This window comes from Mustela lutreola, chromosome 6 (assembly GCF_030435805.1).
Source record: "Mustela lutreola isolate mMusLut2 chromosome 6, mMusLut2.pri, whole genome shotgun sequence".
NCBI lineage: Eukaryota > Metazoa > Chordata > Mammalia > Carnivora > Mustelidae > Mustela > Mustela lutreola.
The window spans coordinates 124,072,113-124,089,202 of NC_081295.1; the positions used below are offsets into that span (position 1 = coordinate 124,072,113).

The 17,090-nt window shown below is 46.7% G+C and overlaps 1 protein-coding gene across 10 annotated transcripts; it reads left to right on the plus strand.

The window, feature by feature from the left end:
- Positions 1 to 10,024: 10,024 nt before the first annotated feature.
- LOC131834396 (HLA class I histocompatibility antigen, alpha chain G-like) lies at positions 10,025 to 16,890 on the plus strand. 10 transcript variants are annotated; one of them, XM_059178978.1, is made up of 8 exons: positions 10,025 to 10,182; positions 10,446 to 10,715; positions 10,958 to 11,584; positions 11,860 to 12,135; positions 12,252 to 12,356; positions 15,163 to 15,396; positions 16,495 to 16,663; positions 16,753 to 16,890. In XM_059178978.1, exons 1-7 carry the CDS (start codon positions 10,119 to 10,121, stop codon positions 16,638 to 16,640), a joined length of 1,722 nt encoding a protein of 573 aa, XP_059034961.1. In that variant the 5' UTR covers positions 10,025 to 10,118; the 3' UTR covers positions 16,641 to 16,663; positions 16,753 to 16,890. The 10 variants fall into 10 exon arrangements, with proteins under 10 accessions (XP_059034961.1, XP_059034965.1, XP_059034966.1 ...); XM_059178982.1 differs by having other exon boundaries at positions 10,958 to 11,233; positions 11,456 to 11,584; positions 16,495 to 16,783; XM_059178983.1 differs by having other exon boundaries at positions 10,958 to 11,137; positions 11,456 to 11,584; positions 16,495 to 16,783.
- Positions 16,891 to 17,090: the final 200 nt, after the last annotated feature.

Here is a 17,090-nt window from a genome sequence, read left to right on the forward strand (position 1 = left end):
GCAAAACATGAGGAGGTGGGGAGACTGGCCCACCCTGCCCACCAGACCCCTCCCCATACTGATCTGCGTTCTCTTCTTAAATGTGCTTTCCTGTTCCAGCAGAGGCAGGGCTGGACCATCTCCATCCCTGTCTTTATTTCATGTTGGGCTGAGTACAAATGACTTCCTTCCCTATTGAAAATGAGAATGCAGATATGAGTTGTGTTTCCTAATTCTTGCCATGTGCGGTTGATGAGGTAATAAAAGAGGAGATTTATAAACTTGAGACAACAAATAAATGGAAACACTGAGAACCTTCCAGAATCCATGTGTTTGCTATGCTGAGTCTGTTGCAGGTGGGACAGGAGTAGGCTGTGAGGAGCCAAGTGGCGACAGGATCTGTTCCCAGTCTGTGCTCAGTGCATCATGGGCGTTAAGTGCTCCCCCCTCAGCTGAGTGATCTCTACACTCCGTGTCCTTGCCCTTTGTGTGGACGCTTATCTACCAGGACCTGTGATCACATGGACTTAGATGTTACCTGTCACCAGGAACTTGTGCAGCAAAAATTCCTGTGGACTGGATCAGTCTCACTTCAGGCCTGGGTCACACCACAGCCCCCATTTTGTTTTTTGTTTTTTGTTTTTTAATTGTTTCTCTAGATCATCAGGCCTGTTCTTGCTCTTGTGTATGAGTTTTTGTCTATTCTCCCAGGGATGACCCTGTCAGTTACAGCAGCAGGTGGCCTTTAGGCTATTGTTCCCACAGGCCCAGGTCATCCCCTGACCCAGGAGTCTCTGTGGTATGAAGATATGAACTTTCAGATTCATCCATCTCTTCCCCTCACTCTGGACCTGTTTTCTGGAATATTCTTTGGGTTCTGGAAGTAGGGAGAGGAGGAATCTGAGAGGTTCTCCTTCTTATTAAACTTTAGTTAGTTTCTGCCTTCCCTGCTGCTTGGCCCTTAGTTCTAGTGATCCTAGTGCTGGCTTAGATCCAAGGTCATGAATTTATAAAGCAGAGTCTAGGTAGATTTCTGTGTGGTTGGAGAAAAAGATCCATAAAGCCTGAGTATAGTGTTTCTGGAGAGAGAACTCTGTGTGCTGTGCTGTGCAGGAGAGATGGTATGGGGGGAGGGGCTGAGCAGAGAGAGGGAGGGGAGGGCAGCACTGTGAGGGGAGAGAGACAGCACAGATGGTGAAGTGGGTGCACGTGGGGCGGGAGCTGCCACAGAACAGCTGCGCCTGAGACTTATCTAGAAGAGGGAGTCCTTTAGCTGCTCATTCATTCAACCAATAATTGTCATGTGCCACATACAGGACACACTGTGTTTATATCTGGGACACCTCAGTGCGACTAAGAAAAGGGAAAATGTGCTGGTCTTGTGGAGAATATTTCTAGTGGTAAGGGGTAGACTCCACTTGACCCTGGAGCAAGGTGGGAATTGGGATAGTGACCCCCTCGAGCAGTCAGAAATCCAAGTATGGCTTTTGTCTCCCTCCAAACATAAGAACTAATAGCCTACTGTTGCTGGAAGCCTCACTGATAGCATGAAGAGTCACTTAACACATGTTTATGTTACATGTAGAAAACAGTATTCTAACAATGAATGAAGCTGCAAAAATTACTCAAAAATCACAAAGAAGAGAAAATGCGTGGACAGTAATTACTGTAAAAAAGTCCACACACAGGTGAACATGCACCATACAAGCCAGTGTCATGGAAGGTGACCCAGAGAGCACCTGTGCTGGGATGGGGACAATGGCTCCTTTACTCCAGGGATCGGGGGAGCCTCACTAAGAGGTTGACCTCTGAGAGATTTGAAGGACATGAAAGAATTGTGTAAAAGGAGGTCAGGGGGGAGTTCTTTGCAGGCAGGGAGCCTCCAGTGCACACACACTAGGGCAGGAGTGTGTCTGTGTTCAAGGAAGAATGAGGAGGCCACTGTGGCTGGAACAGAAAACAGGTGAGATGAGGTCAGAGGTCAGTCTCATCATGGAGGTCTGAAGATATTAGAAGGTTTTGAGTTTTCTCTGAGTGAGGTGTGGAGTTACAAGAATGAACAGATCAATGGGATTGACTTTCCTTAGCAGCACCTGTTTTTCTGCTGTGCAGAATTGAGAGGTGCAGTGTGAGCTACCAGTAGGGAAACTGTAGGAGACCAGTACAGTGTCCCAGGAGAGAAGACACTGGGAATCGACTGCGTCCTGGAGATATTTACAGAAGGACTTTGCAGCATTTCCTAATGGCTTCACTCTGGGTGATGAGGAGGAATCAAAGAAGGGAGCCAGGATTTCAGACTACAAGTAGAAATGTGGAGTGCCTTCCTTGGATATGGGAAGACTTTGTAAGAAGCACATTTAGGGAAGCAGCATCACAGTCATCCACTTCAGAAATGGTGAATCTAATATGTCTATTAGAAATGCAAGCTAAGGGGTGCCTGGGTGGCTCAGTGAGTTAAAGCCTCTGCCTTCAGCTCAGGTCATGATCCCAGGGTCCTGGAATCAAGCCCCGCATCGGGCTCTCTGCTTAACGGGGAGCCTGCTCACTCCTCCCTCTCTGCCTGTCTCTCTGCCTACTTGTGATCTCTGTCTGTCAAATAAATAAATATGTAAAAATATTAAAAAAAAAAAAGAAAGAAAGAAATGCAAGCTAAGTTGGCGGATACAGAGTGCAGGGTTGGAGAGATATCTAAGTTGGAGAAATAGATTTGGGAGGTGACAGCACATAAATGATGTTTAGAGCCTACAGCAGAGATGAGGTCACCAGGAAGGGCGAAGGCCATAGAAGAGAAAGGAACACATTTGGAGCCATGATCTGAGACTAGAACTTGATCTGGACACTGCAGGCACTCAAGTCGGCTTGGATGAGGAGTGACTCATAAATGGCATCTTTCAACTTATTCCCTTGATGGTTGTTATGGCCCAGGTTTCTCCACTCCAGTCCCTATTCACAGATAGGTACAGTAGCATTGTTGGGTCATGAAGTGATTGCTCAACATGTCTTCTTCATTCTTTGTCTCTTCCTGGGATTAAAACCCAGATCTGTATCACTTCAGATGATCTACATATATCCACTGACATTTTATGTTTCTTTATACATGCACTTCTTTCTGGGGAGAGTATCCATAATTTTATTAGGTTTTATATGGCCTTCATAAAAGTCTGAAAAACCCTTTCCAGTGTAGACACTGTTCTACTTCATCTTTGAAACAGAGATAGCTCTATAAACAGCTATAATCACAATGTTTTAGGAGATCCTTCGCCCTCTTCCCCTTCCCCCTCCATTGGTGCTCTGTCTCTCATTGTCTCTCTTTTAAATAAATTTTTTAAAAGTCTTTTAAATAATCTTTGAAAAGAAAAAAATCACAGAATTATAAATGTAGAAAAAAATGGCAAAAGCAAAAAATCTCTTACTAAACTAGATACAAAATAGTGACTAATAATTAAATAATGAAAATATTATAGTTTATTCACTGAATAAGGAGTTACCAGTGAAAGAGGAATGAGTGGAGGCATGAAAAACAAAAAGCAAAAAGTAAAATGCCATCATAAATCCAACAGTACATTACAGTACACTGACATTATATCTAAGTGGCTTAAAGCAGCCAATCAAAGCACAGATTGTTAGAATGAATGCAAAATGAGAACCAAGTATCCTGTCTACAGTAGACATACTTGATCCCAGTTACAAATAGATTAAAATTAAAGGGATGGAAGAGTTATCTCAGGCAAACAACCATAAGAAAGCTGGACAGAGAACTCTGTGTACTGTGCCAAAAAAAGGCAAAGGGGACTTTAAAAATGCGAGGAAGATAAACAGGATCATTTTATAATGATAAAATGGTCAAATCGTCAGAAAGATGAAACAATTCTAAACATATATTCACATAATAACTCAACACCCAAATCCATGTAAGTAAAACTGACAAATCGAGAGAGAAATAGACAAAATGACAATAGTTTAGCTGACTCAAGGAGAAGTAGACCATCTAATACACCTAAAATGAGGTAGAAGATACAGTTAACTGTCAAAAACTATTCCACAAAAAAAGCCCAGTTTCAAATGGCTTCACTTGTGAATGATACCAAGTGCTGAATTAATAACAATTCTTTACAACCCCTTCCCAAAAGGAGAGGAGGGAACCCAACTCATTCTGTGAGGCTAGTATTATGCAGATACAAAGATATTGTGAGACAAGAAAACTACAGACAGGGGTGCCCTGGGGTCGGGCTCCCTGCTCCCCTGGAAGCCTGCTTCTCCCTCTCCCACTCCCCCTGCTTGTGTTCCCTCTCTCACTATATATCTCTCTCTGTGTCAAATAAATAAAATCTTAAAAAAAAGGAGAGAGAGAGAGAGAGACCAAAGGCAGAGCCTTCATGTGCTAGACTAGACCAGCATACTGAACTCAACTGTTCTCTCCTCTTAAAAAAAGAGAGAGAGAGAGAGAGAGAGAGAAAACTACAGACCAATGTCTCTTATGAATATAGACACACACACACAATTCAACAAAATGTACCACATCAAAACCAACAATATATAAAAAGAGTTGTATACCATGACTAAGTGAAAATTTAATCCAGGAATGAAAGACTGGTTTCATATCTGTATCAATCTATGTAATACACCATATTAATATAATAAAAAAACAAAAGCCACACAGTTGTCTCAACAGATGGACAAGAAGCATTTGACAAAAAATGGACACCCTCTTGTAATAAAAATTCAACAAATTATTAACAGAAGGAAATTTCTTTAAACTGATTAAAAGAATTTATGGGGGTGCCTGGGTGGCTCAGTGAGTGAAGCCTCTGCCTTCGGCTCAGGTCACGATCTCAGGGTCCTGTGATCAAGCCCTGATCAAGCTCTCTGCCAGCAGGGAGTCTGCTTTATCCTCTCTGCCTGCCTCTCTGCCTACTTGTGATTTCTCTCTGTGTCAAATAAATAAAATCTTTAAAAAAATAAAAAATAAAATAATTTATGAAAACCCTTAAGCTAACAATTTCTTAATGGAAAAATACTGGCTGTTTCTTGCTAAGATCAGGAACACCAAAAGTATGTCCAATCTCACCACTTCTATTAAACTTTGTGCTAGACATTCTAAAGCAAAAAAAAATAAGATAAAGTGCATCCTGACTGGGAAGAAAAAAAAGTAAAATTATTTCTGTTTGCAGATGACATGATCTTGTACACAGGAAGTCCTACAGAATCAACTAAAAAGCTACCAGAACTAATAATTTCAGCAAGGGGGCAGGATATGAAGTCAAGACACAAAAATCAGTTACATTTCCATAAAATTTTTTAAAAAGATTTTACCTATTTATTCGTTTACTTGAGAGAGAACACAAGTTGGGGAGAGAAGGAGAGGGAGATAGAGAAGCAGACTCTACACTGAGCAGGGAGCCAGACATGGGTCTCAATCCCAGGACCTCAGGATCGTGACCTGAGGCAAAGGCAGATACCCAACAAACTGAGCCACCCAGGCACCTCGCCATACACTTTCAATAAACGGTCCAATAATGACAGTAAGAAAACAGCTTCATTATTCCAGCAAGAAGTTAAGGTGGTAAAGGAGTAGGGGACCCTAAGTTTGGTCCCTGGAATTCAGCTGGATCATTACCAACTCATTTTGAACACCTACGAAATCAATCAGAGATCTGAGAAAAGAATTGCTGCAATTCAGCAAATAGAAAAGCAACCACTATTTGCAGGGTAGGAGGTGTGGAGACAGGAATCGGGACCATATATCAAAGGACATGGCAGAGGGGAGAAAGCTTCCTTAAGGAGCCTACTGCAAAGTATTATAAGCAGCAGAACATAGAAGCAGAACTTCCAGAAGTATGCTGCAATGAAAGATGTCCCTGGCTTAAAGGTGCTCATGTGGCAAGGCAGGGCAGAATGCTAGGTGGGACGATGTGGTCTCAGGATCCTGGGGTCACAAGAAGAATAGGGTGCCTGAGGGTGGCAGAGTTCCCAGGCATCAGAACAGGGAAGCTGATTGAAAAGAGCGAGCTTAGGTGCCAACTTTCTGTCCAGTGTTGCCATAAACTGTGAACCACTATGTCTTTCCTACACTGCTCTCAAAAGCTCAGCAAAAGGAAAAACAAGGCAAGACCCCTCTCCCTCCCCCAGGAGGAACGGTGCAAGTCCACGCTTCAGGAGTATGTAAAATTTGAAGACTTGAAAGTCAGTCACAGGCTGAGATAAAAAAGCTTGGTCATGGGGCTCTTGGGTGGCTCAGATGGTTAAGCAGCAAATCTGTCCACAGAGAACTGGCAAGCCAGAAAGGATAGGCAGGGTATATACAATGTGCTAAATGGGACAAGTATGCAGCCAAGAATACTTTATCTAGCAAGGCTGTCATCCAGAACAGGAGAGATTAAGACTGTCCAGGAAAAAAACAGATAACAACAACAACAAACTAAAGGAATTTGTGAGCAATAAACCAGCCCTGCAAGAAATTTTAAAGGGGATCCTTTGAGTGTAGAGAGCCCAAAAGTAAACAAGGACCAGAAAGGAATACAGACAATATACAGAAAAACCAAATTTCTAGGTAATACAATGGCACTAGCTTCATATCTCTCAATAATTACTGTGAATGGAAAAGGACTAACTGCTCCAATCAAAAGACATAGGGTATCAGAATGGATTTTTTTGTGTGTGTTATGTTATGTTATGTGTTATGTAAAATACATCATTAGTTTCTGATGCAGTGTTCCAAGATTCATTGTTCATGTACCACACCCAGCACTCCATGCAATACGTGCCCTCCTTAATATCCACCACCAGGCTCACCCTCCACCCACACCCCTCCTCTCTAAAACCCTCAGTTTGTTCCTCAGAGTCCACAGTCTCCCGTGGTTTGTCTCCCCCTCTAATTTGCGCCAATTCACTTTTCCTTCCTTTCTCCTAATGTCTTCCATGTTATTCCCTATGTTCCACAAGTAAGTGAAACCATATGATAATTGATTTTCTCTGCTTGACTTATTTCACTCAGCATAAAAGACCCATCCCCTACCAGAGGACTCAAAGACACCTCCAGATTCAAAGCAAGGTGGTAGAGAACAACTTCCCATGCTAATGGACATCAAAACAAAACTGGAGAAACAATTCCTATATCAAACTACATATTTTTTTAAGATTTTATTTATTTGATAGAAAAAGAGAGAGAGAGCAAGAGAGGGAGTATAAACAGGGGGAGTGGGAGAGGGAGAAGCAGGCTCCCTATTGAACAAGGAGCCTGATGCAGGGTTCAATCCCAGAACTCTGGAATCATGACCGAGCCAAAGGCAGACGCTTAACAACTGAGCCACCCAGGCACCCCAAGCATCCCCAGATTTGATATACAACTCAAAGACCTAGAAAAATGGCAGAATGATCCCTCCAATTTGGCTTCAATGTACTGTCAATCTCAGCTGGCATCATGGACCATGAAAAAGCAAGATGAAAACACGCAAGAACAAAAATACCCTGGCTGAAGTATTAAAATTTATTATTTGGGGGGCACCTAGGTGGTTCAGTGGGTTAAGCCTCTGCCTTCAGCTCAGGTCATGATCCCAGGGTCCTGGGATCGAGCCCTGCATTGGGCTCCCTGCTCAGCGGGGAGCCTGCTTCCACCTCTCTCTCTCTGCCTGCCTGTCTACTTTAGATCTCTCTCTGTCAAATAAATAAATAAAATATTTTTTTAAATATATAAATAGGGCGCCTGAGTGGCTCAGTGGGTTAAGCCGCTGCCTTCGGCTCAAGTCATGATCTCAGGGTCCTGGGATCGAGTCCCGCATCGGGCTCTCTGCTCAGCGGAGAGCCTGCTTCCCTTCCTCTCTCTCTGCCTGCCTCTCTGCCTACTTGTGATCTCTCTCTGTCAAATAAATAAGTAAAATCTTTTAAAAAAAAATAAAATAAAATATATAAATAAAATAAAAATTATTATTTTTACTAAATTATTCTCAAATCCCCATATGTAACATCTTATTTGTAACATGGGATGTATAGCACTTCTGCTACATCCCTAAGCCCCAAGGAAAATAATTGGTGTGAACATAACTGGTCTCTCTTTTTTTTTTTTATGGAATGCCATTTTTGCTTGAAGAAATGAATGACAGAGAAACTTGGATTTTTTAGACTAGGATATTTCACAGGCAGTTTCTTTTTTTTTTTATTTTATTTATCAGAGGGGGGGGGAGAGCAAGCACAGGCAGACAGAATGGCGGGCAGAGGCAGAGGGAGAAGCAGGCTCCCCGCCGAGCAAGGATCCCGATGTGGGACTCGATCCCAGGACGCTGGGATCATGACCCGAGCCGAAGGCAGCTGCTCAACCAACTGAGCCACCCAGGCGTCCCCACAGGCAGTTTCTTGAAAATGAACACAAACCTATCACTTCACGAAAATCAGCTCACATATGATAGCTGACAGTACTTTCTGCCTTGATAAAATGTAATCTCCCAACAGAAAATCAGAATTTTGGAAAACTTATGATCCACTAATAAGCTTGACAGCTTCTCAGTACCCACAAACTTTCTCCTTGGGATTGGTGGTAATATTGAAACAAACATGAATTTTTGATAATTCGATTCACTCTCATCAATACTGGAACATATATATAACTAAATAAAGTGAAACAACATATTTCTTTTATTAATATTTATCTTTTATGGTGGGTTTCTTTTTTTTTTAAGACTTTATTTATTTGACAAAGAGAGATCACAAGTAGGCAGAGAGGCAAGCAGAGAGAGAGAGAGGAGGAAGCAGGCTCCCTGCCAAGCAAAGAGCTCAATGCAGGACTCGATCCCAGAACCCTGTGATCATGACCTGAGTGGAAAGCAGAGGCTTAACCCACTGAGCCACCCAGGCGCCTCCATATTTCTTAAAAAAAAAAAAAAAAACAGGGGCTCCTGGGTGGCTCAGTCATTAGGCATCTGAGGCAACTGCCCTAGGCTCAGATCATGATCCTGGGGTTCTGGGATAATGCCCCACAGCAGTCTTAGAATCCAGCCCCCCATCAGGCTCCCTACTCTATGAGAAGCCTGCTTCTCCCTCTCCCAATCCCCTTGCTTGTGTTCCCCCTCTCGCTGTCTCTCTCTGTCAAATAAATAAATAAAATCTTAAAAAAATATAAAATTTAAATTTTAAATTTTAAAAAGAAATTTTTTTTTAATCATGCATTAGTACAAGATCCATCTGGTGTGCAAGTTGGGCCTGTGGATTTTAATGTAACAGACAAGGACATAGTCAATGATACTGTTTCAGGTTCCACTTCAAAAGTAACCTTAGAGAATGAATACCTTGTGTAGTTTGAATATAGTATCAAAGATGAATAGCAATAATTCTCTGAAAAGGCTATAAAACATGATATTCTCAATATTTGTTCATTTACAGCAAGGCTGTAAATTTGTTCATATACTTCAACCAAAACAACTCCATAAATGCAGAAGCAAATCTGAACATCCAATGGTATTCTAAGGAAACAGACAGGAAAGATAGAGACTTGTAAAAATGGAATATGTAAGAAAATCCACTCTTCTAGCTATCCTATTTATTTGGGGAACTGGTTATTTTTCATAAAAACAGTATTTCTGTTTTCATGTCAGCTGCTTTTAATATAATTCTAAATAAATTAATAAATTTATTAATAATAAATGTTTAACCCTGTTTTATTCCTACTATGGTAAACATCACACACAAACACAAAATTGACATACACAAAAATATTCTTGGGATCCTCGGTAATTTGTAAAACTATATAGATACCCTGTGAACAAAATGTTTTAGAATCACTTATTCAAACAGCTCCAGCGCCATAATTCAGGGAGACAGAGTCACGAGGAGCGCGCCGTGCAGTATGTGAGGGGTCGGGTCAAAGGCCCAGGTCCCCGGACCTGCCTCTCAGGGTCTCAGATCCCAGGGCAGTGTCTGGGGCGAGGAAGCCGAGTGCCAGGGAGTCCCCATCTCCTCGGGTTTCCCTTCCTCTCACAACCTGCATCATGTCCTCCTACCTGGATACTCGTGACGCGAACCCAGTGCACACTCCCATTGGGCATCGGGTTTCTAGAGAAGCCAATCAGAGGCACCGCGGATCCAGCTTCTGAAGTCTTTACCAGACCTTGGGACTCAGTTCTCCTCCTCAGACCCTAAGGGTCTGGGGCATGGGCCCCCGAGCCCTCGCATTGTTGCTGTCGGGGGCCTTGGCAGTGGCCGAGACCTGGGCGGGTGAGTGCGGGGACGGGAGGAAAGGGCCTCTGCCGGGCGGGAGCGGGGGGACCGCCGGGCGGGGACGCGGGACCCCCGGGGAAGGCGCCTCTCCGCCGCCCCCACCCCCGCCCCGGCCTGTGCTCCTCGGTCCCTCCCCGCCTCCGCCCTGCTCTCCCAGACTTGATGCTTCCCCTCCCCCGGCCCTCCCCACCCTCCTCCTGGGCCCCAGGCCCAGCGCGGGGAGGAGTGTCGGGCGGGTCTTCAGCCCTCCGCGCCCGCAGGCTCCCACTACCTGAGGTATTTCTCCACCGCGGTGTCCCGGCCCGGCCGCGGGGAGCCCCGGTACTGGGAAGTCGGCAACGTGGACGACACGCAGTTCGCGCGGTTCGACAGCGACTCTGCCAGTCGGAGGATGGAGCCGCGGGCGCCGTGGGTGGAGCAGGAGGGGCCGGAGTATTGGGACCAGGAGACGCGGAGGGTCAAGCACAACGCGCAGGCTTTCCAAGTGAGCCTGAACACCCTGCGGGGCTACTACAACCAGAGCGAGGCCGGTGAGCGACAGGGCCTGGGTCCAGGTCACGACCCCCATCCCCACCGATGGGAGGGTGTCGCCCCCGAGTGTCCGGGTATGAGCGCCACCGTGAGGCTGCGGGACCCACTTGTGCCCAGACCCGGGAAGAGCGCGCGGGAACCTCTATGGGGTTTACTTTGTGTTTGGACTTAGTCGCTCGCCGGTAGGGGCGGGGAGGGTTTTGGGGGCTGACCGCTGCTGCCGGGCTGGGGGCGGGGCCAGGGTCTCACACTTTCCAGTGGACTTCTGCCTGCGACGTGGGGGCCCACGGGCGTCTCCTCCGCGGGTACCAGCAGTGGGCGTACGACGGCGCGGATTACATCGCCCTGAACGAGGACCTGCGTTCCTGGACCGCGGCGGACACGGCGGCGCAGATCACCCGCCGCAAGTGGGAGGCGGCGGGTGAGGCCAAGCGCTACAGGAACTACCTGGAGGTCACGTGCGTGGAGTGGCTCCGGAGGCACCTGGAGAACGGGAAGGAGACGCTGCTGCGCTCAAGTACCAGGGCCAACAGGGCCTCCCTGATCTCCCCTCCCCTGGGGCTGGCTTCCCACCAGGAAGGGAAAATGGACTCAGTGGCAGAACACCGCCTTCCCACGGGTGGGGAGATCGGTGGGATCTCCCATGGGAGATCCGCGGGTGGGGAGACCGAGACCTCCGCCTGGGTGTTCAGGTTCCTACTGGAGAGTGACTCACCCAGAGGGCCGCTTTTCTCTAAAGGGCAATTGAGGAATCCAGTCTCTCCCAGGAGGCAGGTGGAGACCATTCCTGAAATAATGACCTTGGCAGCCACCTTGGCAACCGTGGCTTTCCCTCTCAAGGCCTTGTTCTCTGAGAACATCTTTGGAGGTCTGACTCCAGGTTTTGTGACTCATTCACCTTCCCACCCAGTCAGCACAGATTAGAGTGCTCTCTCAGACCTACAGCCTCCTACCCTGGACTCTCTCCCCGATTCTAGAACTTTCCAGGATTAGGAGATCCTTTAGACTACATTGGTTTCTGGGTTTTGTGCTTCTTCCATTCAAATCAGTGGCCCTATCCACCTCAGGATGGTCACATGAATGCCCTTTCAGTGGCCCTTAATGGTAAACCAAAGGGTGGAATTTCTGATTCTTTTTCTTCAGAACCCCCCAACACACACGTGACCCACCACCCCATCTCTGACCATGATGTCATCCTGAGGTGCTGGGCCCTGGGCTTCTACCCTGTGGAGATCACCCTGACCTGGCAGCGTGAAGGAGAGGACCTGACCCAGGACACAGAGCTTGTGGAGACCAGGCCTGCAGGAGATGGGACCTTCCAGAAGTGGGCTGCCGTGGTGGTGCCTTCTGGAGAGGAGCAGAGATACACATGCCATGTGCAGCATGAGGGACTGTCTGAGCCCATTACCTTGAGATGGGGTAAGGAGGGTTTTGGGGTCGAGCCTCTTCTCAGGGAAAGCAGAAGGCCTTCTGGAGAATTTCAACAGGGTCAAGATTCAAACCAGAGGTCTGAACCCCTCACCCTTCCTTTCTAGAGCCTCCTCTTCCCATCGTCCTCATCACATGGATCATTGCTGGTCCGGCTCTCCTTGTGGTCACTGTGGTGATTGGAGCTGTGATCTGGAGGAAGAAGTGCTCAGGTAGGGAATGGAGTGGAAGGATCTGAGGTTTCTTGTCCCTTTGGGGGTTTCCTAGGTAGCAGACCGTCCTGCCTTGTAACTGGAAAGTACCATCCTTGCACATGTACTTGCCCACTCTGGAGCTGATCACTAACACGCAGTGTGTAGCAAACATTTGTGACAATGAAGGACACATTTTCATCTTGTTAAGCCTGGTGATGGGGACCTGATTCCCAGCAGTCACAGGACAGAGAGGAAGGATCCTGCTGAGAACAGACCTCCAGCATGTCAGGTGACCCAGTGACCCCACACCTTGTTCTTCGTGTTTTCTGATCCTACCTTGGTCTTCAGGCACAATTCTGGAAACTTCATTTTCAACCAAGACTAGGAATTTCCTCTATGATCTCCTGGCCTCACCCTGTCCCCGGCCTCTAACATGATATTTTCTTCCCCTGGGATGAAAAGGACCGGGTGAAAGGTGATATCTCATTGTGGTTTTGATTTGTATTTCCCTGATGATGAGTGATGTTGAGCATCTTTTCCTGTGTCTGTTGGACACTTAGATGTCTTCTTGGAAACATGTCTGTTCATGTCTTCTGTTATTTTTTAATTGGAATATTTGTTTTTTCTTTGTTTAATTGTGTAAGTTCTTTGTCATTTTAGATACTAACCCTTTATCAGATATGTTATCTGCAAATATTTTCTCCCATTCTGTCGGCTCCTCCTTCACTGTATCGAAGCTTTTTATTTTGATCCAAATAGTTTATTTTTATTTTTGTTTTTGTTTTCCTTGCCTCAGGAGTCATACCTAGATAAAAGTTGTTGTGCTTGATGTCCAAGAAATTACTGCCCGAGCTCTATTCTAGGATTTATATGGTTTCCTCACATTTAACTCTTTAATGTGTTTTGAATTCACTTTTGTGTATGGTTTAAGGAGATGGTCCAGTTTCATTCTTTTACATGTTGCTGTCCAGTTTTCTCAACATCATTTTTGGATAGTCTTTTTTCCATTGCATATTCTTTCCTGTTTTCTCAAAGACAAATTGATCATATAACTGTGAGTTTACTTCTGGATTTTCTACTCTGTCTCATTGATCTATACATGTAATTTTGTACCAGTAACATGCTGTTGATTGCTGCAGCTTTGTGAGTTTTTTGTAGGTTTGTTTTTTTTTTTAAGATTTTATTTATTTATATGACAGAGAGACACACAGCAAGAGAGGGAGCACAAGCAGGGGAAGTGGGAGAGGGAAAAGGAGAAGGAAGCTTCCCTCGGAGCAGGAAGCCTGATGTGGGACTTGATCCCAGGATCCTGGGATCATGACCTGAGCCAAAGACAGAAGCTTAACGACTGAGTCATGAAGGCACCCCTTAGTACAACTTTGTAGTATAACTTGAAGTCTGGAACTTGATACCTCCAGATTTGCTTTCCTTTTTTAAGGTTGTTTGGCTATTCAGGCTCTTTTGTGGTTCCATACAAATTTTAGGATTATTTGTTCTAGTTCTGTGAGAAGTGTTATTGGTATTTTGATAGGTATTACATCAAATATGTAGATTTTGGGTAGTATAGACCTCTTAACAATATTGTTCTTCCAATCCATGAGCATGGATTGTCTTCCCGTTTGTTTGTGCCATCTTCAATTTCTTTCATCAGTGTTTTCTAGTTTTCAGTGTATAGATTTTTTAATTCTTTGGTTATGTTTATTCCTAGGTACTTGCCATCCCCTCTCCCCCAAAGACCAGAAAATTGCTCCAGGTCCAACTGCCCAGATCCTTGGCCCTTATCCCTCCTTTGGTTCCTTGACCCCAGTGGGCCTCACTCCTGACACCTAGTTCCCAAACTGGCTCTTTCCACCACGTGGTCAGCTCCAGCCTTTCCGTACAGCCAGCATTCTCCCAGCCTGCCTGACCTGGGCTGGATGTCCCCCCTAAACCTCTCTGGGGATCTGACGTGTCTCCCTTCCCAATATCACCCCCACCATGCAGGTCCTTCTCCAAGGAGTTCACCACGGTGTTTTGATTCTATTTTCTCTTTCATTCCCCTCCTTTCTCATATAAACTACCCTTTGGGCTCCCTGCTCTGCCTCTCTAAAACCCCTGCCTACTGCCTCTCCCCAGGGGACCCGGACAGGTCCAGCCCATCCCCACCTGGGGACTCACCCTGCCACTATTCCACTTGGACCTAACCCTTGCCCTCCTCCATGGGCACTGGCCCACATTAAGCTCCCTTGTGCCCACAATCCACCTCCTCCCACAACAGAGTCCTCTGCCTCAGAGTCTCTCCCTCCCTTCGCCCTATCTCCTCCCTGATGAGCCTTCACCACAGGCAGCAGCCTCTGGCTCTCCACTCCACCATAAGCCCCCGCCCCCGGGCTTCATGGCAGCTCTGGCCATGGATTAATCAACCTTTGCCTCTCCACTGCTCCTCCCTCCCAACTGGCAAGAAGACCACTCCTTCACCATGGCTTTCTTGTCCCTCCCTTGGTCCCTGCAGGCCAGCCTTTCCCCTTGACCTCCTACTTTCACCTACCCACAGAGACCTGTGACTCCCTCTCCTGGCTCCTGTCCTGCATGTCTACCCATTTCCAGCCCCCTCTACCATTCCTTCTCCCCTCTCCTTCCTGCCCCCTTTCCTCTCTTCCTGCATTAGAAAGCCTTCTTCCTGTGCCTTGTACAGATGCATTTTCTGCATGCCCAATACTTCAAGCAGGTCAGGACAGCTGAGCTTTTCTGAGAAACATAAGACATGCAGTTACTTCCAGAAGACAGTTTCATCCATGTTATCCTCCCTGCCCAGGATCCCATGGTCTTTGTTATAACCTCACAGGGGTGTCCCAGGATGAATCTGTGCATCGGAGAATTTTTGCTGAAAGATACTGGGATGGTCAGGCCTTCCTGCACCATGACAACAAGAAAGATGTGGCAGAGTCACAGAGATTAGGGGCCGAAGCAATCCGGGGACCTGAGACATGGGCAACAGAGACCAAGGGCTTGAGAGACCCCGGCGAGGAACTCAGAATGAGTCTGGAAGACCTCCTGGCCCTGCAGGCACCAAGAAGAGGTGAGAGTGGGGTCAGAGCAAAAAGGATAGGAAACCTTTCCCAGGGAAGTTCAGGGCAGAGAACAGAGACCTATCTCTTACCCTGGATTGGCTGAGGGTGGGGGTGAGGTCTGAGGGTCTGCGGACTTCAGCCTACAGGGACCATTACTGAGCCAACACAGGGAAGATGTGGAGAAGAGCAGACAGGGCCTCCTCTGGCTGGAGTTTGTCACTGGGGCGGGGAGGGCAGAGGGACACAGGTTGGGAAATTCACTGCTGGATGTGGCCGGCTTGCATTTCCTCCAGGAGATCTGGGACTGGGAGATCCAAGAAGACAACTGCACCAGGGTCTTCAGGCATTTCCACTGTGATGGGGAGCCCTCCCTCTACTATGACTTGAATACCCATGGATGGACAGTTCCCTGCTCTTCCACACTGACCTTGATTATGGAAATCAAGAAACCTGGGATGTAGATGGCTCTCAAAGCCAGGATTCCTTAGCCATGTGCAGGGAGAGCTTTGTGGAAGCATCAGAAATATCTGGAGTCCTGGATGGGCTTCTTGGGAAAAAAAAGGTTCAGCCCTGGGGCAGAGGCCTTCCTCTCCCCTAGACCCATTGAACCTCCTCCTGCAAAACCCTGACCAAGGAAACCCTCCCTGTCCTATGGAATGCACATATGTTCTCTTGGCCCATTGTATTGTGATCGGCCTAAACTCTTAAAGCCTCTGGATAAAGGATAGAGATACCAATCATGTGGGGCCAGAAGTGAATTCTCTCAGGAGCACCTGGGTGGCCCAACTGGTTGATGTCGAATTCTTGATTTTTAACTCGGGTCATGATCTCAGCACAGAGTCTGCTTGGGATTCTCTCTATCCCCCTCCCAATGACCCTCCCTGCTCATGCACTCTATAAATAGATTAAATAGATGATAGATAGATAGATAGATGATAGATAGATAGATAGATAAAATCTTAAAAAAAAATCTGAATCCTGTCAGTGTTAATAGTCCAGGGAGACAGTGGACTCTGCTACAGAAAACTGAACCAGGAAGGTGGGTGTCAGGCAGGAGAGGAAGCCTAGCCTCCATGTCACAAAGAGTTCCATTATATTCTCCTCAGCCCAAGAACCCACCCATCATGCCCCCTCCTCAGCATCAACATGTGGATCCAAGAAAGTGAGGCCTGGATCCCAGGGTCTTCCACCAGTCCAAAGGAACTGGACCCCAGGGTGCAGAACAAACTTGGAGAAGGTCTGGGGTCAATGAAAGCCTCAGCAAGAGATGAAAAGGTGGGAGAAGCAGCCCTCTTCTCTCTGTTTCCCTTAGAGGGGCGCAGGGCTCAGCCATGTGCCTCACTGGCTCTGTGCTTTCTCCCCAGTGCCCCAAACAGAGAACGTGTTCTGCAGCCAGCCCTTGGAGGGCTTGGTCAGCCTAATATGCTGGGCTTTCCATTTCTCTCCTGGGAATATCTCCCTGACCTGACTTCAGGATCAGGAACCCCTGAGCCAGGATGCCTAGTCCTGCCTAGTGGAAATGGGACCTACTGGACATGGAGGACCATAAGGGTGCCCCAGGGAAAGGAGCAGAGTTTCACTTGCTGCATGGAAGCCACCGGGAACAACACTGCACACCCTGTGCACTCCGGTGGGCCTCGGGTGATCATGGAGGGGGCTCTGACTCTGGTCGGGTCAGGAGCCAGGGTGAAGAGAAGAGAGC